A 22,516-nucleotide genomic window follows, 5' to 3' on the forward strand; every position below is an offset into this window, starting at 1 on the left:
GCGCGCTTTGTCCCACACAGCTGTGGCCCTTCTATTCTTTCTCTCTCTCTCTCTCTCTCTCTCTCTCTCTCTCTTTTTCTGTTTTGTTTTGTTTGTATTTTTGCATAGAACTCTTACCAATCGTGGTTGCAAGGACTCACTGTGAGATTGTGAGTGTTGTATAGGAGACATTTTTCTTAGCAGAAAGTAGATGTGAGGGATGTCTGAGGTGTAGCAGTGCGTAGTCTCTTTCTCTGTGAAGAGAGTGTCCAGCACTATGGGGAAGCTGATGATGTGTGTGTCCGTTCCTCTCCAGTAGTATGGGGAATCTGATGGTGTGTATGATGGTGTGTATGATGGTGTGTAGGATTTCCTCTTAACTCAGAGACTTGAGTCGAAGCTCTAGTAGCCTCAGGCCAGGAAGATCATTTCTGCTTGTCCTTTCCACAAACACACACACATGCGCACACACACGCGCGCGCGCGCGCACACACACCTGCAGACATATGCACACGCACACACACACACACACACACACACACACACACACACTCAGATGCACACACGCACGCACGTACACACACACAGACGCGCGCACACACACACACACACACACACACATACCTCTTTTCCAGGGCAATTCTTAAGACCCCACTAAAAAAGAGTGGTTGAATTCAGTTCCAAAGATTACAGTATCTCCCATACAGAATGTCATTTCTGAATGATGGCTTCTTTTGTCCAGGTGCAGTGTTGCTCTTTTCTGATCAAGAGAGTCCAGAACACATCCCCCTTTTTGTGAGCAATCCACATAATCTTGTAGGCTGTTGTGAACTCAGGTGCCATAGTAGCTCAGACATAATCCCCTATCTAAGGTTTCCATTTCTATTGTCCGTTCAGGCCTCTCTATTGCTATCTCCACTGGCTATCCATGCTTCTGCAATAAAGTGTTTTTTAAAACCTCAGATGATGAAAACTTAGCTGTGGAGTGCATCATGGTGTAGTCTAGAATATGCAATTTCATTCAGTCAGTTTTCACATTCACTAACCGTCGCTTCCTTTTGCTCAGCTAGAAATCATCAGCTCTTTCCGTGTTTACTTCCCTCTTGTTCTCCGTTACCGCTCTGACTCCGCCCGAAAACGGATGAGAGTCTTGTGTTCACACCGCTGGAGGAGATAAATAAAGAAAAAAAAAAAAGAGCTTGTGAAACCTTACACTTCAGAGTGTCTGGTAACCTCTTAAGATTTTCTGGTGAGATGAAAAAAAAAACTTGTTCGGCACTACATGGTTCTTCAAATCGATCTGGATGGATGAATTTTTGGATTCTGTCTGCTTTCAGTTTATTTTGGGATTGGGGGGGGGGATATTATTGAATTGTAATATTAATTCAATAATAGGAATATTTGGTCCTTTTCAGACTTATACTGTACACAGATCAATCTTTTTGGCAATCAGACTTCTTTTTTTTTTTTTTTTAATGAGTACTCCTTCTGTTAACTGCTTAGACCTAATGAATGTGATGACATTGATTTAAGTAATTAGGATGACCTTTTCTAGAACATTCTGAGTCACCAGACCAGATGTATGGTACAACGCGAGTACAGTTGGTACAGAGAGAATAGCTTGATGTTGACATTGATATTATGCACCTGTCTGCGTAAAATTAATGACAAGCGTTTGTGACTCTTGATTAATGACGGCTCATTTTAATTAAGAGGATATGGATACTCCTCAGTCAATTACTCCCATTTAGCCTGGCTTGTTCCCCTCATTTCATACACTGAATTATCCAAACGGGCTGGTAAAAGGGCCTCTTTAAAACTGAGTAGAACTCTATTTGGAATCAGTCAGCCAGCCTCGTTTGTTTTATAGTGCATGCGAAAGAAGACAGTTACGTTATGAGTGCCAGGCCCAGCCAGACCAAGACCATAGAATCTGAGACTGTGAAGTGAGGGCTCAGGTGGATGTGTGTTTTATTACTCTCCAGCTGACCTAATCTGTCTTTAAGCCAAAGCAGCAGAAACAGGGAATTACCGAGTGTAAAGCGAGAATGGTGGTGTATTTATAAGCATTAAAAAGATGATACGCTGTAGCAGAGCAATAACTTTACAAGGCGGAGAATACGATCACAGGGTGATAGATTGACTCGCCAGAAATAGAAGCCGAGCGCGACAAGACAAGACGGTGAGCACACACGTTATTTGAGTGAACGCGCGTGTGTGTGTGTGTGTGTGCGCGCGCGTGCGTGTGTGTGTGTGTTTAGTTTTGCGTTGGCTTTTCTGTGGTGTGCCTTTGTTTTTGTGATAACCTGTGTGATTGTGTTTACATGTGTGTGTGTGTGGTGTGTGTGTGTGTGTGTGTGTGTGTGTGTGTGTGTGTGTGTGTGTGTGTGGTGTGTGTGTACATGTGCATGTGTATTCAGCCATGTTGTGACTCTCAGATGTTGCTGTAGAAGGTTGAAGGAGACGGTCAGCCTCCATGCAAGGCTGACCAATGCCAAGGCTCCGCTCCACGGCTCAGTGTCCCTGAAGCTTCAGTCTCTGTCCATGTTTCTGGAGTCAGTTCCCTGCCTGCTGCATCTGTTTCTCTCTCTTTCTCCACCCCCCCCTCTCTCTCTCGCTGTCCCCCGCTCTTCCTCAGCTTCTCGCTACATCCCCTTCATCCTTCCATCCTCCGTACAGAGCCTCTGTTTTTTCTCTCTGTCACTCTCTCATCCTCTCTCCATCATCCGCATAACATTCCTCACACCCCTCTCTCTCTCTCTCTCTCTCTCTCTCTCTCTCCTACAGCTACCTCTTCTTTCATTTTTCCTTCCATCCCACTCAGCCTCTCCTTTTGGTCCCAGACTCCCTCTCCTCCGGTACCCGTCCGCTTATCCGGGGGATTCTTCGAGGAGGCCGCCGCTGACGCCTGATTGCTGGTCCTGATTGCTTAGCACTGTGTTCCACAGCCCTGTGCTTTGTGAACATGCAGCGCCCCCCCCCCCCCCCCCCCCCCCAAGTCATCATCAATCTGCTGTTTGGCTGCTGTTTGTATTTCATTTGTGCGAGCAAGGTGCTATCTCTCCCATGGAGGAATGAAATGGTGGGAATGGAATGCGAGATCTTTTTGATCATATTCTCTGTGGAAATCTTTGATTCCGGGAGTCCTCCTCTTTTCTTTCGCTTTCCTCTGATTCTTTTTCTTTTTTTTTCTTTTTTTTTTTTTACTTGTGAACATAGGGAGTTCACACTTGAAAGAATGCTAAAGAGACCTTCGTATGAAGGCCCCCACTGATTAACTTTAGCATGTTGCAATCCCTGGTGGATTAGGGCAATGAAAGGCAGAGGGGAGGAAAAAAAAACATTCTAAAACTTTCCATGGTGAGTTTTTTTTTTCTGCCTGTCAGCAATATTTCCATTTCTTGCAGCATTCTTCCGACCCTATTCTGGAAAAAAAAAAAATTCTTGGGCAATCAATGTATCGTCAACGCAGTCCAAAATACAAGACACTACTTTAAAGTTGAAAATTTCATGGCCACCAGGTGCATGAGCTTTTTGACTTTAGCATAGAATGTTCTTGTAAAAAGAACGAATTGGATGTGACTGTTCAGTTAAAACAAATATAGCGTATTGTACCTTCAGATGATATATTTTTATTTAACAAATTATTTTGCCATTTCCCTTCCTCATTTCCTAAGCTATACGCGTTCACGTATTCGTTCCGTGAGCTGAAAATACAACCGATGTTTGGATTTACCCGAGATTTATTTTGAAGTGTATTGCTGATAATGAAAATATTGTTTTATGCAGACATAAAATATGCTGCATATTCTGGTAAACAGTCAGAACCGTTCTCTAAACAAACACATTTTTGTCCACTGATAGAAAAGGTGGAACTCTAACTACAACCCTGATGCTGTGCTGTTCATGCAGCCTGGTAGAGAGAGAAAAGCCAGTATATTTTTCTCTTTCAGCTGATAAGAGATCTGGATGAGCAAAATGGAACAATAATGAGTGTCTGAAGCAGTGCTAACACCATGCTATTGAGGCAGTCTTCTTCTTCTTCTTCTTCTTCTTCTTCTTCTTCTTCTCCTTCTTCTCCTTCTTCTTCTCCTTCTTCTTCTTCTTCTTCTTCTTCTTCTTCTTCTTCTCCTTCTTCTTCTTCTTCTTCTTCTTCTTCTTCTTCTTCTTCTTCTTCTTCTCCTTCTTCTTCTTCTTCTTCTTTTTAATTTGTGGGCACAGAGGTTGCACAGAGTTGCACAGTTCCAGTTAAATCTCAAGTTGTGCAATCCCTTTCAACAAACTTTCAACATTTCTAAGTTGGATTTACTGAAGGGGCTTAACTTGTTTTACTCAGGGATTTGTACTCCTTGCCCAAAAAAGGAAAGTTGAGGTCACATTAAAGATATGTTTAATATTCCATACAGCACTTGTGGCTCACTGTAGTTTGAGCACTTAACTTAAAAGATGATAACAGTGACAGCTGTTGTCTCCATTAACTTCTCTTTCGCTGCGTACAAAGCTTTTGGACAGATATGCATATGCTCCTGTCCATAATGGTGAATTCCTCATTAGCTGCAAAGATAAAGGGAGCATGCGAATGTGTGCGCGTGAAAAAATAAACATCTAATTTTACTAAACTTCTTGTCTTGAGTTTAGCCAGTGGTGAGGGAAAAAAAAAAAGCTTGACTGGGTGAAAAAACATTGTTAATTGAATTGTTCTCATATTAAAGAAATTTTCTGAAGTGTTTCTCTGAAGTTTTTTGCAGAGTGGCCACAAGGTCACCAGATTGGAAAGTTTACCATGATGGTGCCAAGTAAACTCACTAACCTGAGAAATATTGCCCTCAAGCAGTCATACCACAACAGAGTTACTTATTCGTTGGCACTGGCCTCATGCCACTTGATAAAACAAAAAAAAAAAAAAGAAAGGATCATTGCTATATTTAGCTTAACCACACTAGAAACTTGCCTTGTTACACTGCACATTCCTTTAACGGCTATGTTGACTCCTAATACAGATATACAGAAGCTTCTGGAAATTATAAATGTTGCGTAGTCACGCTGTCATCTCGCCCCACCCTCTCTCTGCCGTCTGGCGGGGCGCACAACAGGGGATCGATTGTAGAGGGGAAGATAAATTGAGCAATACCTCTACAAAAGACGTGGAGCAGGGGAGACTCAATGAACCATGTGCTTCTGTAATTACAATGAAAAATCAAAATGATGTGTGATTTAAGATGGCCATGTGTGTTGGGTGGGGACCGGCGCCCATGTAATGACTCCACCAGGACACGTACAAGAAGCACAGTGGTGGCAGCTTGTGCTCAAATTATAATGAGGGCCCAAGACTCACTTCAGGGGGTTTGGGTGTAATTGAGTTAATGAAAGCATTCTGCTGCATCTGATTGAACACCTAGCTTAGCGCAACATTCCTGGACCTCAAAAAGCTTTTCTCTCTCTCTCTCTCTCTCTCTCTCTCTCTCTCTCTCTCTCTCTCCCTCCCCATTTTTCAGAAAAATACCTGCATTCTGCTCACGCTGACATTGTAGGGCACTTAATGACGGCCCTCTTTATCATATTTCTTCGGATGCCGTGTTCTTCTAATGTAACGTGTGCACGAGGCATATGTAATTTAACTTTGTGCTTGTTTGCATGTGTGTGTGTGTGTGTGTGTGTGTTTGTGTGTACGTGTGTGTGTTCCAGATTGGTCAGTGGCATTCAGAACAGGGACTGTCCATGGAGAAGAAGCTGCCATCGCTCAACGTGACAGACACACTCTTCAACACCACCTTAACAGTCACTACCATCTTGGTAAGCCTCTTCTGTCTCTGCTTTCTCCACATCCGCACCTCAGTCCGTACTTAGAAAGAAAAGAGATATCCCGTCGCAGAAAAAGAAGTGCTCCAGCTCACAAGTAGTCAAGCTGCTTTAGGATATGTTACACCTGCGAGGAGTTTTATCCTCTTTGGTCAGTACTTTTCCCCACAGGTGCTTCCAAATTGCCCGTTGGTTTGATATGAAGACGAGTGAATAATACTCCGCAATGAAGGGTTTTTTTTTTTATCCAGCAAAGTATCTGTCTGTCTGAAGAGTGTCATCTTCGTCCTTCCTGCACCCCAGCTCCTTACCGATCCAAACGAAGACACCCCCCACCCCTCCTCAACCTCAGAGGAAGCACCGGTGTGTTTAGTCCAAGACTGGGCCAGATAGCATCTGCTGAGCCACAGTGAGCAATTGAAGATGTAATCTAGGGCGGTGGCAGGCCTGTTATTTGCCAGCAATTTTCCCAGCGTCTCTCATGCGGTATCGCGGCGGGGAGAAATGGAGCTTTCCTCCAGTACGGGATGCCCTGAAGGGAAATGTGTTCGTTCTATCACGCCAGGTCACGCAGAGCAGACGCAGCCGGCGGTGGATTGAATGGAGAGCAGGGCATTGCAGGTTAGATTAAGTACTTCAGGGGGCCAATGAAGGCAGGTTATTGCCGTTCAGTCTGGCAAACCGATTGGTCTCCTTACTTCTCAATCTAGGACGAAACATCCCCATCACCCCGCCTACCCCAGCAGCTTGATGAATCAACAGATAAGTCCTCACCCTCAAGTATCTCTTTAAGAACACTGAGTACTGTTACTTTCAATGACATGCTCATACATTAGAATGAGAGAGAGAGAGAGAGAGAGAGAGAAGGGGGGGAGTTGGATAAGTAGTGTGGGTGGAGAGGTTGTTTATGTTTCATCCAGGCGGATTGGAATAGAGGCGAAGGAGAGCTCAGGTTCAGGAAAAGCTGTTTTATATATATATATATATATATATATATATATATATATATATATATATATAAAAACGAGGCGGCGTTTTGCGCGTCCAGGAAAATCAGAGAGGTGAATGCTCCGCGTTGATTTTCACTTTAAAGATAGACGAACCCCCTTTTCGCCCAAATTCAAAACGCCACCGAGGAGCAATTGCTGCTCTATCACGGCTCATTCATCACGGCGTGATTGCGGCAGCTCCTTCATTGGAGTCCTTTGCCCCGGCAGATACAGAGCTGAGAGGCTCCTGGAGGACGCCTTATTCGGTGGAGTCTCTCCCTCAGCAACCTGTTTCATTTAAGATCTATGGGCCGCGATCACTGACCAACCTGCAACGGTCTGCAATAGAGCTAACAACAACATGACAAAAAAAACAAAAACAAAACAAAACAAAAAATAAAACAGAACAAGGCAATCGATATCCACTTTTGTGCAGCTAACCTGATGCCAGAACAAAGTCACAGTCTTCAGCGTTTGTGTCTGAGACTTGCGAAAAGCTTTGAGAAGTAAGCCTTTTTTTAATACAATATCTTCTTAGCTGTGTTTAGTGTTTGTTAGCACAAGGCTGTTTACACAGAGAATTTGCACTTATTTCTGTGGTCAGTTAGCCACATATGGCTGCTTCAGGTGTGGATATATATATATATATATATATACACACACACACACACACACACACACACACAGGGAGGGGCCATAGTACGATGAGGTCATTCTCTGGTCATGGCAACAGATTGACGGGCGGTGTGCTGACCCAATGAACAGCCCGCAGACCTCGCAGATTACTCCATTTCCTCCGGTCAGTAAAAAAGGCACAAAGTTGACCGCTTGCCAGACACTGGTCCAAGTTTTTACGCTGAAACCACCGCAGCCTGAAGAGGAATGATACAATTTTAACCTTGATGGTCATAGAAGCACACGTGGGAGAATACAGTAAATGTGAGGGAGGCAGAGGTAAACTTCATCATTGCCAATGTCTTTGCAGAGAGGAGAGAGAACAGTTCCTCTCTGGGAGCAGACCCAAGGTCATCATGATCAAGGACAGTGATAAAGCTCTCTCTGTAAAACCCAGAACTTCACACTGCAGTAGAAAAAAAAAAATTGCTTCATGAACTTAACACAGTCTGTTTGAACAGCAAGGTTAGCAGAGAGCAAGCAACCGTTTTTTTTTTTTTTTTACTATTATTTTTTTTTCTGCAGAATTCGCTAGCCTCTCCTCTTTTTTTTTTTTTTTCTTTCAGGCCAGCAAAGTTGAAAACGCTCAGCAATTTAAAATGTGGGATTTTTACCTTCTGTGATGTGTGCTTGACAGTGGGACCAGTTTTCGTGTAGATAGCTACAGCTGACATCTGGGGGAAGAGTAGTTCCACAAGACTGATTAGGCTAGGCACCTCTGAGGTGCCGTTATCTACTGTTCCCCAGCCTCTCCAAGGTACGTCCATATACTGAGCTCTTTCAAGGGGAAGACCTGCAAGAGCAGTGTATCCCTCAAGACAACAACAACAACAACAACAACAAATAATAATAAATAAATATTTATTTGTTTGTGATTTGTGAGTGAGCACATCCATCGGTGCTTTCACAATATCTCAAAAACAACACTACAGCGCATCTCGTTAAACTCAGCTTTTTCCTAAAATGATTTTTCAGTCAATTTCTGTGGCGTAGGATTTGCTTTTTCTTTTTTTCTTTTTTTTTTTTCTCTCCAACACGTCAAACTGGACCGCCGTCATCCCGTATTTGTAAAGCCGATTTCATCAGTTGACAGCCCTCCCGGGGTGGTGGTGGTGGTGGTGGTGGTGGTGGTGGTGGTGGGGGGGGGGGGGGGGTCGGAGAGGTTGGAGGGGAGTTGGGGGTGATGTTGAGGGTAAAAACAAAATAGAATCAAAATCAGTCTCAGATCACAGGCGAGTGAGAAATGTTACATTTGGCAGACGTGACAGTCAAAGAGCCTTTAATCTCACCGTCTGCACTATTAATCTGAAAGTTCCCTTCTCTGATGTGACCCCGCAGGTTTTATGGAAGCACTGAGCCCTGAGAGAGGATTGCTTGGCCTGATAACGGCACACGATCTATTGATTTATGCCGGAGTTCTGCTCTTAAGATTGATGGCTGAATGCCAAGCTTGCTCTTGTTTGTTCACCATTAATGGGGGGACCAAACTGAAAAACTGAATTTCTTTCTCTCTCTCTCTCTCTCTCTCTCTCTCTTTCTCTCTCTCTCTCTTTCTCTCCTCAGTGCCAACTAATAATGGGTTATTACATGTAAATATATAATCAGTCGACATCCTTTTCATACACATCAATCAGCAATGAGGCTAGTTGGCCATTACGGTCAGTGTGTAATGAGCTGGTGTTGCCCACTCTCCTCATGGGGGTGCACAGACCTATTAATTGAATCCAGAAGGTTTGTTTATTAGTTTCCCTTCCTTTCTTTCTCTCTCTCTCTCTCTCTCTCTCTCTCTCTCTTTCTCTGATACCAACAGTTTAATGTACAACTGGCCCATGAAATGCCTCTTTTTAATAAGCCTAGTTTGCGCGGCAGCGTCCGGCTGCAATGCTTGAGTGCCTGCGCCAGGGCCCGGGAGCAGGGAAATTTGCATTTATATTGTGCCTTCCGCATGCTCTGGCATAACCACAGCACAAGTGTCAGCGGAGGGGCAGGAAAGGTAACATGCGTGGATGATTTAATGAGTTAATGAACAAATGGAGGGATTTGCATTTATAGAGTGTCGCGCTTCAGCTCCGGTCCTGAAAGCCCTACTTTGTGTCAGTGTCTTTTCTTTTCTGTCTTTTTTTTTTGGGGGGGGGGTTGGCAGTTCACCTGTGTAGGTCTAAAGGTGTGTACAGAGATGTCCTTTCATCATACCGTCTCACAGAAAGCGATACGGCTCATTCTCTTTGATTCTATAATTCAGTCTGGTGCTTAAATGAGTCACCCACACATTCAAGGATTTTATTTTATATATGGTTTTTTTTTTTTTTTACTCATTTGTTATGTCTGAGTACCTCCGTAGTGCTTATTATTCCCGCTGCTTTCTGGAAAAAAAAAAAAATTGGACAGTGTTAAAACTTCAGCCTCAGAGCACATCTAATGTCAGTGATGCAGGACCAGGCTAGATAGGCATAAGAAGCATCGTCATAGCAATAGAAAGGGGCGGAACATCTTTTTGGGTTACACTTATTACAGCTCAGACCTTCAAAGTGGCGAGAGATTCAATGGGTAAAAAAAAAAAAAAAAAAAAAATGGAGCTCGGGCCATCAAGCTAAAAACTGCAGTTCCAGTCATGCAGCTCATAATAAACAATGTACAGGTACAGGGAGAGATGTTCTAATATCTGTCTAACAAGAGTGTATCAGACAAAGCAGCCTGATGTTCATGGTGAAAGAGCCTTATTGCTAAAATAAGAAAAAGAAAAGGTTATTACATGGCTGGCTTCATTTTAAAACCTCTTTATCTCTGAGATTACAATGTTTTCAGCCCCCCCCCCCCCCCCCCCCCCCCCCTCCCCTTGGGGGCAAAAGAGGTTTTTGCTCTGACACAAAAAACCTGTAACACTTTCTATGAAAGCATATTCTCTGAAAAGAGTCTTGTGAATGTTCTAGAAAGAATAACTGTGAAATATATAGATCTTTTTTTTTTTATTGTGACCACAGATTGTGCAATAAATTTCTTTTTTCTTATTCTACTCTAAATCAAATATGCTCCCCAAACAGCAGGAGAAAACAAATCACAAATTAGAACCAATATTTCAGCGAAGATGCCTCAGGAGTGAGGTGCGGAGGAAGTACCAGACGGAATGGTATGGATGCCAGTGTCTGGTCTGTCAGCTTAGTGATGGTTCTCCTGACTATGTTCGATGGTATTTTTTTTATTTTATTTTTAACGTACAGGAGAACCCGTACGTGATGCTGAGGGCCAATCATCAGGAACTGGAGGGGAACGATCGTTACGAGGGCTTTTGCGTGGACATGCTAAAGGAGTTGGCCGACATCCTCAAATTCAAGTACCGCATCCGTCTGGTGAGCGACGGCGTCTATGGTGTCTCCGGGGCCAACGGCACCTGGACGGGAATGGTTGGAGAGCTCATCACCCGTGTGAGTGGCAATTCGCGACATACGAAATTTATACATTCGTAAAATTGCACGCGCTAGCCTCTACGATCATTTCCTACCTCACTCACGCATTGCTTATTGATATTATTTCTATCAGATGAATTTCATAGATGGACGTGGGCGAGGTGTCATGCCGTGGTACATTGGTTGTTTTTTTCCCATATCAAGTTAATGACACGGGCTTATAATGTTCTCAGCAACTTCAATTATCCATGTGTGAAAGTAAAACCTAATTGCATAATCCTTGTTATGATGTTGTATGATCGTTCAGGCTCCAGTCAGCAGGGCATTAAGTGTTATAATATTCGGAGTATTTGAACATGTCAACATGTTTCCCGTCCACGGGAGCAGCCCGGGCGGCAGACCCACACGTCTTTTACATTACACGCCACAATGGCTTTGTTTATTCCCCACACTTGGACACAGGTCACTTGTCCTAATGAATTTCTATTAGTCCTCCCATCCTTTAACACACACACGTACGCATGCATGCACGCACGCACGCACGCATACGTGCAGCACGCACACACACACAAAGATGTTTTTAAAAAGGCTTGGTTAACCATGACGCGTATTAATCCTGTTCCAACACCCACTTTACAAGGATGTGAATGAATAGAAATCGCATACGCTGCGAATCTGTGTTCTCTGCTGAACCATTGCCCTTTTCAGCTCCAAAAAATATATTTATTTAAAAACATTTACAGCGCCATGGTGATTTATCTGCCTATTTTCTGGCCGTCTCCTTGTGGCTTTTCTAAATATGATCTCCTAAAAGGATTTGTTTATGAATGAATAGGCTTCTTAAATTTTCTTTAGAAACCATTTGGAAACCAGAGGTTTTTGTCTAACTCCTACTCTCTATTCAAAACAGCGTGGGCAGATTTAAGAAGTTATCTGTCTTAATTCTCCAGGCTAATGGAGGGCAAAACCATTAAAGAAATAAAGAAAGGAGTGCCCGCTCTTATTATTGTCTCAATTTGTTCACTCTGAGTACGTTCTGTACTTGTGACCTTGGAAACATCCACCCATTTTAATTGGATCCCACACATGCACATCTTTAAATGGGAAAGGGCGAAGAGGGCCAAGAGGTGAACTCTCGATTCTAAGCCTCATCTCAAACTGATTGTTAATCGGAGAAGTCGCACACTTACTTCATGAGGTAGACTTTAAGCGTGCAGCTGATCCAAGAACGTTTTTTTTTGTTGTTGTTGTTGTCGGTGTCACCTTAACCACAGTGAGAGAAAAGGTAGGAGGAACGCTTATAAGCGCCGCGCACATGGGCGAGTACCAGTCCGATCTTTTTGTTCATATGCTGAGATTGAAAGGCTTTGCATTCTGGGCTACTAGCTCAATCACAGCATTGTGTGGGTAAACGGGATTTCCTAAAGCAGCAAACAGAGCTGAGCACTAAGCCTCAGAGGGAATCTGGATTGTCACACTGGGAACGAAAACTTCGCCTAATGTTTTATTCATCTTATTCAGCCGTGATAGAACAGGCTTTGATATTTCTTCTTCTTTTTTTTTTCTTTTTTTTTTGGTGGAGTGAGTGGGGGGGGGGATCTCATGATTGTGTCAAAGAAAGACTGAAGTAAAAAAAAAGGAGTTATACCTCTGTCTCTTTCTGTATTATTGAAAAGCTTACTGCTCTCTGCTTTAAAAAGCAATGTAAGCCAGTAATTGATACTTCTACAGGAGTACTGTTATAATGGCAGAGTAATAATTACATATTGTACAGCTGTGGTTGTTTACTGTTTTCTCTGAGGGTAATGTATGTTTTATTTTATTTTATTTTATTTTATTTCCTCTGGTGGGGATTACGACAGAGTTGCGTTTCGAGTTTGATTCAACAGAAAGTCTAAATCAATTGTGTTCACACATCCAAGCCATCTCATCCTCAGCACACGAGCTCTTTCCACACAGCATTTCTGCGACGTTGTTATTCTGGAGGGGACTCATCTTTGTCTTCTGAAAACTCTTTTAAATACAGAGTCAGCTTTCTCTGGCTTCTTTTCTCTGCTGCCTTTTGTTAGGATCAGCCTTGTACTGTTAAGAAAGCCTGTGTTATGGGTTAATAACCTAACTACCCGCAGTAATAGCATGAGCTGAATCTCTTTATGAGATGAGTCATATCCGCCACCGCTTAGCACAAAGCCTATGTTCCCTGATCCGAAAGGGTCACTGCTCTCTCTCTCTCTCCCTCTCTCTCGTCCTGTCTCTGTGCTACCACAGTGTCACATTCTGATTGGTGCAAATCCTAATAAGTACTCCTAAAACCCCCTCGTACTGTCAAAGAAAAGACATTCCTGTCATTGTGAACGAGTCAACAAGACGCCGCTCTCTCCTTCGGTTCGGACATTAAGTCTGGCCCAGCTGAGAGCTAAAACAATGTGTTTCCGCGCACACAATACGCCGTCCAGATATTGCCTCTCAATTTTTTATTTATTTATTTATTTATTTTTTAGCTGAGCTTCACAATCCTCTTATTTCTCCCTGGCAAAGGACAAAGCTGGGCTGAGGGTAGGAGCTCGCTCCCATGAGGGTAGGAAAATCCCTTGCAGATGCACTTTCTGGTATTGTTTGATTAGTTTGGATCCAGCCACGGTGCCATGCCCGGCAGCGCTGGATGCTGTGTCGAGTGATTTGTCATGACAACCTGCCCTTCGCCCCGCGAACGCACTCCGCTCATACCCCCCCACACACACACACACACAACCAACCCCCACCCTCACTCCCCTTGCCACCACAGACGTCGACAAGCTGCATTCCCTGCACGTAGCCATGTTTCATTATGTTTACCACAACCCGGATGAAAATGACCAGCGAACACATTCAGAGGAGAAATTCATAAAGGCTATTCTTATTTTTCCACTGTAGTTTCGAGCAGCATGCAAGGCTCATGTATCACAAAGTGGATGTGCTTCGCGTAGATAGAGCATTGGTTCTTTCCAAGTGTATTGTAGTTTTATACCTTCCACAATTGTGTAGCAATAACATTAAGATATAGACTGTATTTCCTCTGCCTTAGCCTGGAGAAAAGACTTTGGCTTCTCTTCCCTCTTATTTTTATGAGTCTGTATGTGTTTCAGTTGTTTGATGGAAGAAACCCCACACACTGAAATGTTCCAGAACACATCTTTTCAGTGACTGAAAGACAGCACATCCATGTGTGTTGGCTTGTTATTCAGTATGTGGGTTTTCACTTAATCAAAAATGCATTTCCTAAGCTAACAGGATGTATGTATGATAATCACAGCAAATGTGTGTCTGTGCGTGCGTGCCTGTGTGTGTTTGTGTGTGTCTTTCAGAAAGCTGACTTGGCTGTGGCTGGACTGACCATCACGGCTGAGAGGGAGAAAGTCATCGATTTCTCCAAACCTTTTATGACTCTTGGGATCAGCATCATGTACCGTGTGCACTTGGTGAGAAACGCATGCATTTGACACAGAGATACATGCACATGCATACACATATGTTTGTCCTTATGCATTAAGACAAATTTCCAATTGACCTCCATTTGTACTATAACTGAAGATTTATAATATAAATCGAACCCTAAACATCTAAATATAACCAAAGAAATATTTTATAGTTTTTTTTGTTTTGTTTTTTTTGACAGTTAAACCCAAATTTCTTGTGGGGGGGGTATGATGAATGATCACAAATTTGGACCAGCAAAATGTCAGCACGAGATCATTTGGGTCAGATATTTATATCTTCAAGAGAACATTTGGTCCGCAAATTGCTACGGAAACCCAATCAGGCACGCGCAAACACCTCCACCCCTCCTGAGTGTGGACACAGCCAGTCAGTTGGGTGTAATGACTCGGAGTGTGGCTGGACTGGGCCTCTGAGTCCACGGCCATGGCTCTTCTCCGGCTGTCCTCCACTCTCCTCTCTCTCTCTCTCTCTCTCTCTCCAGAGCAGATGGTGGGTTGTGGTGTGAAACAACTGATAAATGGAGTGCTTTCCTTCCCAATCCCAGTTTCCACCTGATTGTGACTTGTATCTAATTCGCACCAATAACACCCTCCCTAAGCCCGAGTACACGCTAACAGTGGAAATCCAATACCTCTTTTATTTTTTAAGGCCCGCGACCCATTAATCAAAGCCCTTCCCCAAACCCAAGGTGACACGCTGATCTCTTAGTTGGCCAGTGGCCGGATGGAGCTGTTTTGGTGCAGCATGTGCAAACATTAGTGCAGTGTCCCAGTAGGGCATTTACACACAGCCCCCTCCTCTCAAGCCCCACGCCCGCCCGTGCCGCCCCAGCGCGGGTAATGGGTACTGCTGTGCGAAACTATATCAGTCGAGCAGTTGGGAAAATCAATAGCAGCAGGTGGGCCATTAATTCCTCTATACCACCTCTGCGGCAGATGCTAACGTGCGTTAGCGCACTCATCTGTATTCCTGCGAGCTGACGCAGCGAAGACCCATCGCAGCCCGGTCCTGCCTGCACTCCTCTGCAGGACTCACACTCTCCTGCCTCTCTCATCTCTCTATCAGAAAGAAAGGAGGGAAGGAGAGTGGAGAATGATTTAAAGAGAGTGAGGGAAAAGAGTGGCAGAGTGAATAAAACAGAATGAGAGTGAAGGGGAGAGAGAGAGAGAGAGAGAGAGAGAGCGCACATATGTGTGGCGTGTTAGTGACTGTCATATGCTCATCGTCATTACAGCCAGGTGCGCGTTGGCGAGAGGCAGAGGTGAAGGTAGAGTCGAAACTGTGCAGTGAGGATCTGTCGTCTCCAGTTTGAAACTCGGTCACTCTTTCAAATTGCACTTAACCATAACAATCTGCAAGTTTTCAAACCAATGCACTCAAACAATACTGCACGACCCACTCACTATTCAAATGCTTGTGTGTTTGTTTGTTTGTTTAGGTTTAATCCACATCTTATTGATTTTAGACACTGTGATTACCACGAGGTCCCCTCCCCCTTCTCCTTATTTCAAACTTTAAATGAAAATTTCACATAATCAATAACAAAAGAAAATGGAATAAGATACAGCCTTTGGTCTGGTTTTAATTACATGTTTGGGAAAACTGTTTTATCTCTCTCTTTTTCACAAAACAGCTCAGGGCTTGTTCTCGTATGTGTCTCTATTTATGTACATATATATATAGATAGATCAGGCATCCCCATGTGATACTGTACATTATGTATGGTAGTAGGATAAAAAAATGGGGAAAAGTTGTTTGTAAGGGTTTGCTGCTAGCACAAGTTAAGTGGTGAAGACTCTTTGTAAGAGTGTGACACAGAACTATTGCACCTCAATTACCACTCACCGTACAAAAAAAAAAAAACCCTCTACCCCCAGGTGTAGAACACAGACAAGTCAACAGCGTGAAAAAGAAGCTCCCAAAACTCACTTTTCTTTTGTGTGCGGAGCGAGAAGACGGAGCCAGGGTCTGAATGGAGATTAAATGTCTAATTAATCAGATGGGTTAATTAGGGAGTCATAGACGAAGCAGTGGCAGATTCATGAGGTACCCACAGGAGTATGGCCCAGGGGACATTTATTTATACTGCGTGTGTGTGTGTGTGTGTGTGTGTGTGTGTGTGTGTGTGTGTGTGTGTGTGTGTGTGTGTGATGACAGCACTTGAGGAGTATGCGTCACCTTCTCTGTCCTCCAAACACATAAAAAACCAGGCGGTTTGCTCCGGGCATGCCTGTCGTCATGAAGCCATTACATCCATGACAGGTGCTGTGTTGCGATTGGCCACGCGCTTTTTCAAGGTGTCAGCCATGGCGAAAACCTTCCCCTGCTTCAACTAGTCATTCAGTGGCACAAAAATCCTCCTTTTGTGAAGCGCCACTGAGATTGTGAGCATATGAGGGCATCCATCCATGCATGACTGAGAACGAGCCGTTTTAGAAACGCTTAATTTCACCGCTTTCTGTTGGTATAAGATTGTAAAAGTGTACACGAGGCCAGTGAAGTGCAGGCGGCTTCTCTCTCGCTGTGTGTCATCTGATAGAATGGCACAGCTAATTAGTTCTTATTAATTCTTTAGAGTATTAACAACATCCCTTAATACTCTAAAGAATTTTTTTCGGGGGGGGGAGTCGAAACATGACCTATCCACTCTTCAACATGAGTTCAGCGCGGGGGATTGTTATTATGGCTCCAATAGCCACACTCCAGAAAAGCAGTTCTCTCTCTCTCTCTCTCTCTCTCTCTCTCTCCCTCTGTCAAAGAAAGGAACAGCCTCTCACCTTCCTTGCTCCATGACTAAATAGCAGGTGAGGGGGGAACATATTGTACAATGGCAGCGAGACAGGATTCGGAGCCCATATGGACAAGCTAAAAAATGGGATGACACTGCCAGCAACTGCCCTTTCATTGTGGAAATTGTGGACAGGTGCAACATTTCTAAAAATATGCTGGGGTCTATGAATATTCATAATTAATCAAGCCTAGAATCAGAATGAATGTAGATTATCCGGGATTGCGAACTGCGTGCTTTGAAATACGCGTAGCTGCCTGGTTGATACCGTGAGACAGTAAAACGGTAACGTCCATAGTGAACAGAGGTGCCACTTTTCATCAGCAGGGCAAATCTGTGTTTCTTGCACTTAAACGACAGTATTGCAACCCCTCTTGTTTTTTTTGTTTGTTTGTTTGTTTGTTTTTTTGTTTGTTTTTGCGGTACAGCACGTCAGCTTCCCTCCACGTTGTCCCATCTGGCTTTTTTTCTACACAGTCCCTTCTGCGCTTTGTTGATTGTGCCTTTGTGTAAACTAAAAAGCGAATGTCAAAAAAAAAAAAAAAAAAAAGAAGGTTGTAAACAAAACGCTTACTTCAGCTTGTAGAGGACTGAAGTTGCAAAAAACTTTGCTCAGCAAACCTCTTTAACCAATCCCCTCACCACCTCCCATCATCTCAAAGTCCCTTTGGGTTCTGTTATTTGTTACAGCGATCCACCACATTCACCCATCACACACACAAACACACACACACACACACACACACACACACACACACACACACACACACACACACACACACATTCTGGAATCACTGAGTTTGATCCCTTGATGCTGATCATAGTACCATTACCTAGAGCGCTGCTTTTCTGCATTTATTGTGACACTGCACCTTGAAGCGCCTCATTTTCCCATATCGTCCAATCAGCTTTGAGCATTCTCACAGTGATATAGGGCAGCTCTAATTCACTGCTTTAATTAGCCTCCCAGTCTCTAGCTCAACTCCTTCATTGGTCAATTACACTAATATGGATGTGATTACAGTCACATTAAAGAAGTTTTCCCTCTGTGCAGGACTGATTGGGGAATAATTAATCTTTGAAACGCTTTATGAAACCTTACATTTCTGAAGTTTCTAGACGAGTGGAAACATCTAGAAGAGATTTAGTGTGAGATTAGCCTCCGTCATCTGGATTGGATCCATTGCATTGTTATTTCTCTCCAGTACAGTGTGTATAGATTAGTCTGAGGTATTTTTTGCAGTAAATGCATCTCTGGAAGGAGACTGCTCTTGCTGCCTACTGAATGCGTATCTTCATTGAGAGGAGGGTAACTGCCTTCAACTGTTGCATAAAGCCTGAGGTCTAGTTCACCACAGCAGACATTTGATGTTAACCAGTGGTTCTCAATCCATTCCGCATGGACCCCCTGCCCTACAGATCTTTGAACTAATAAAGCATTTGATAATTTGTGGAATCAGCCGTGCTAGTGCTGGGCTGAAACAAAAACATGCAGGGCAGGGTGTCTGTGAGGAGTGAAAGGAGAATTACTTATGTAAAACATATATCATGTCTTTGAGGCAATGCTAAGCACCTCCTCTCAGAATGCTCTGATCTAACATTTGACATCAGCTTGCAAACAAGATTTATAAAAAGGAAACGTGAATTTTAAAATACTTTGATATGCTGATTAATGTTTAATATGTATTCTGTGTGTTACAGGGACGAAGACCAGGGTATTTTTCTTTCCTGGACCCTTTCTCTCCTGGGGTTTGGCTCTTCATGTTGTTGGCATACCTGGCAGTTAGCTGTGTGCTCTTCTTAGTAGCCAGGTATAAGCTCAGCTCCACACTGACACCTGCTGGCTCTCAGTAGAACTATTATTCATATTTGCACAGCACATAATGTATTTCATAAATATTGAACATGTTACACAGCATTCTCTTATTCCTGCACACATCAGCTGTCTAGATTTGTTTGTTTTAAACGGTTATTGTTTTAAAAGTGTTATAAGCCACACATTTTCGATGAAAATAAATCTTTCTGTGGATATTTTAGCATCGCAGTCAGCAGGTCAGGAGAACTGGGGAATTCTCACTTTTCCCCACCGTTTAAGATCAACCACCGAGATATCCTGAACAAATTCATGGACAGAGCCTGTTGTTTGTCAAAGGGGATTGAGTTTAATTTGGCCTTTTTCTGCTGTTGTTTGCTTATCTCTACAATTTACATATTTTGGCATGTTTGCTCTTGAAATTTAACCCGAGCCATATTTGTTACTATTGCGCAAATGTCAAATCCACTGCTGAGAACAGAAATGTGGAGCTATCGCATGGCTGAGTAAAGTGTTCCACCATGTTCTCAGATTTGTTTTTACTGCTCCCTCATTCAACAGAGAAATGGTTTTGCACCAGTCTTCTGGGAACAAAAAGCAGGTTACCTGGCCACCAGGGACCAGAAGTGACTTCATGCTTTCTCAGCTGTTAAAGTTGTTTACAATTACAATTTACAATTTGATATCTCGCAGACGCTTTTAAACCAAAACGACTTACAATTAGTGCATCAGTCAGGTTTAACTGCCTCATAAGCAAGAGATCGTTGTAAGAATGCAAATGAATTATTTCTAGTACCACGCTCCCGTATATCCTGCAACAATAAACACAAAGCTATAAACAAGGTTAGAACATAGGAATTTTCTGTTTGTTTGTTTGTTTTTGGGCTTTTTTGTGACTAACTCACAGTTTTTGTCGTCTTTTCCTCCTAATCTCCTGTTGTTGTTGTTGGTGGTGGTGTACAGGCTTACCCCATATGAGTGGTACAATCCCCACCCTTGCCTGAAGGGGCGTTGTAGCGTCCTTATCAATCAGTACTCTCTGGGCAACAGTTTTTGGTTTCCTGTGGGGGGGTTCATGCAGCAAGGTTCCACCATCGCCCCCCGCGCCCTGTCTACACGCTGCGTCAGCGGTGTCTGGTAAGAGTGGACGCAAACACATACACATACTTTCACTCTGTCAAAACAAACTCGCCCTGACCAGATTTCTTAACACACCTTGTCTCGTATCCTTGATGATGGTGGATCAATTAATAACGAACACAAAAGATGAAGAGCAGTATGACCTATGCTCTCCTCCTGCCTGGCGGTTTTTGACCGAGTTGATGCGTTGCCACTGCAGACAGCTCATATCTAAATGAGACGAAAATAGCACCAGGGTAAAAAAGAAAATGAATGGAGGCTATTAGGGATGGCTCAGTTAGTATTCAGAAATATCCATGCCCAAGCGTATCTTCACACTTCAGACAGTCAGAGTCTGAGATCCCAGGAGAACTTCGATTTTTCATCATCGATCCACCTTTCAGGTTACGATCCAGGGAATTCTTTGGGTCATTTTTTTTTTTTTTGCTGCTTTGTGCAGGTGGGCTTTCACCCTCATCATCATTTCTTCCTACACGGCCAACCTGGCAGCCTTCCTCACTGTGCAGAGGATGGAAGTACCCATAGAGTCGGTAGACGACTTGGCCGACCAGACGGCCATTGAGTACGGTACCATGCACGGGGGATCCACCATGACCTTCTTCCAGGTGAGCCAACCTCCCCATCAAGGGCAGACTAACAGAGAGAGAGAAAGACAGAGAGAGCGAGATAAAGAGAGAGAGAGAAAACCTCAACTCCTCAAAATCAATTCCCTGTCAGCAAGCTTATCAGGCATGTCAACACTGCTCTTAGCAGCAACAAGGTTTATCTTTTTGCTGTCTTATTGCCAATGCCATTTCATATCCCTTCCTCCCCCCTTGAGACAGCATTCAGACATACACAGTCTCTTGACATGGTGTAGTGTGAAGAGGAAAAAAAAAAACCCTGATCTGTTCTGAAGATCCTCCACTGTCCTTGTGAGTTAAGAGAGACGTATGTTCAATCTCTCTCTCTCTTTCTCTCTCTCTATCTCTCCCTCTCCAGAACTCCCGCTATCAGACATACCAGCGTATGTGGAACTTCATGCACTCCAAGCAGCCTAGTGTGTTTGTTAAGAGCACTGAGGAGGGCATTGCTCGAGTACTTAACTCCAACTACGCCTATCTCCTGGAGAGCACCATGAACGAGTATTACCGACAGCGCAACTGTAACCTCACACAGATAGGAGGCCTCCTGGACACCAAGGGCTATGGCATCGGCATGCCTCTGGGTAAGACAACATCACTGAACCTTTCCAACACCCCAGAGTCATTACCCTGACTGTGGATATGTGTACTTAGGATACTGTCTCAAACCTCAGGCCCTCTTGTGTCTAAGGTCAGTAGAACGCAGTATGCTTTGAAGGACTGCACTGCTGTAGGTCCTAACCATTCTCGTAGAACGTTGATTCATACATAACTTATGTATTCAATGAGCTGATACTCATTGGTTGTCTGGTTAGAGTGTGATAACTAGTCAAGCTCTCAACAAGGTGGTCGTAAAACCAAAACTCTTGAATATACTTTGACAAATGGTTCAGAAGTAACTTTATGCAGTGAAGGTTTTATTCAGTAAAAATTTATTGTAATGCTATTATCACTGGAGATATTTCAGAGGATGTTTGGGATGAGTCATCAGATGAGTTTCGAGTTGGACATGTTACCTCATTGTGACCTCATTCCTGTACTGCTGCAGGGTCAGTGTACAGGGATGAGTTTGACCTGGCCATCCTCAAACTACAGGAGGAGAACCGCTTAGAGATACTCAAGAGGAAATGGTGGGATGGTGGCAAGTGTCCAAAAGAGGAGGACCATCGAGCCAAAGGTGGTGCCATTCTCTTGTCGACTAATACTACATGTGCGCCTCTGTGTGTGTGTGTGTGCGCGCGTGTGTGTGCGTGTGTATGTGTGTGTGTGTGTGTGTGTGGCTGTGTGTGTGTCTGCGTGCTATCATTTTACTCGTAACACTTTTGTTTTTGTTGTTTGTTTTTTTTTTTATGTGTTTGTTTGTGCTGAAGGTCTGGGCATGGAAAACATTGGGGGAATCTTTGTGGTGCTGGTGTGTGGTCTCCTGGTGGCCATCTTCATGGCGGTGCTGGAGTTTGTATGGATGCTGCGGCATACACCAGGAACAGAGGTGAGAGAGGGCTATTACACCTGCATCTGCTTTATGTCCTTCTCCCCGCCCTGACCCCGCCTCCCAGGAGCTAAAGGCTCACACTGTTTGCTCACTGAGCCACCACTCAAGACCTTACAGCACAAAAACCAAAGAAAATACCTCATAAATCTACATTCATTTATGTAGGTCTTCACCCTCTATACAGGTAGTCTTTAGGGGCTCTTGCAGGTCTCTCCTGTCTCCACAGATTTAAAAGAATTTAAATTTTTAACACTTGAATGTTGGTGTGTACTCTTTCTGAATGTACTTCTATTCTGTTGCATTTATTCTTTCTTTCTCTCTTTCTTTATTTCTTTCT

General features: G+C 43.6%; 1 protein-coding gene across 1 annotated transcript in view; it reads left to right on the forward strand.

Moving 5' to 3' along the window:
• Window positions 1-22,516, forward strand: part of grik4 (glutamate receptor, ionotropic, kainate 4) — a 95,087-nt gene that overhangs the window by 70,074 nt on the left and 2,497 nt on the right. The window contains exons 10-18 of the mRNA XM_030776407.1: window positions 5,665-5,772; window positions 10,661-10,864; window positions 14,191-14,304; window positions 18,813-18,922; window positions 19,888-20,061; window positions 20,504-20,669; window positions 21,046-21,271; window positions 21,736-21,864; window positions 22,058-22,176. Coding sequence (XP_030632267.1) covers window positions 5,665-5,772; window positions 10,661-10,864; window positions 14,191-14,304; window positions 18,813-18,922; window positions 19,888-20,061; window positions 20,504-20,669; window positions 21,046-21,271; window positions 21,736-21,864; window positions 22,058-22,176 — 1,350 coding nt within the window. The remainder of the gene's footprint in view (window positions 1-5,664; window positions 5,773-10,660; window positions 10,865-14,190; window positions 14,305-18,812; window positions 18,923-19,887; window positions 20,062-20,503; window positions 20,670-21,045; window positions 21,272-21,735; window positions 21,865-22,057; window positions 22,177-22,516) is intronic.

Source organism: Chanos chanos, chromosome 6 (assembly GCF_902362185.1).
Source record: "Chanos chanos chromosome 6, fChaCha1.1, whole genome shotgun sequence".
Taxonomy (NCBI): Eukaryota; Metazoa; Chordata; class Actinopteri; order Gonorynchiformes; family Chanidae; genus Chanos; species Chanos chanos.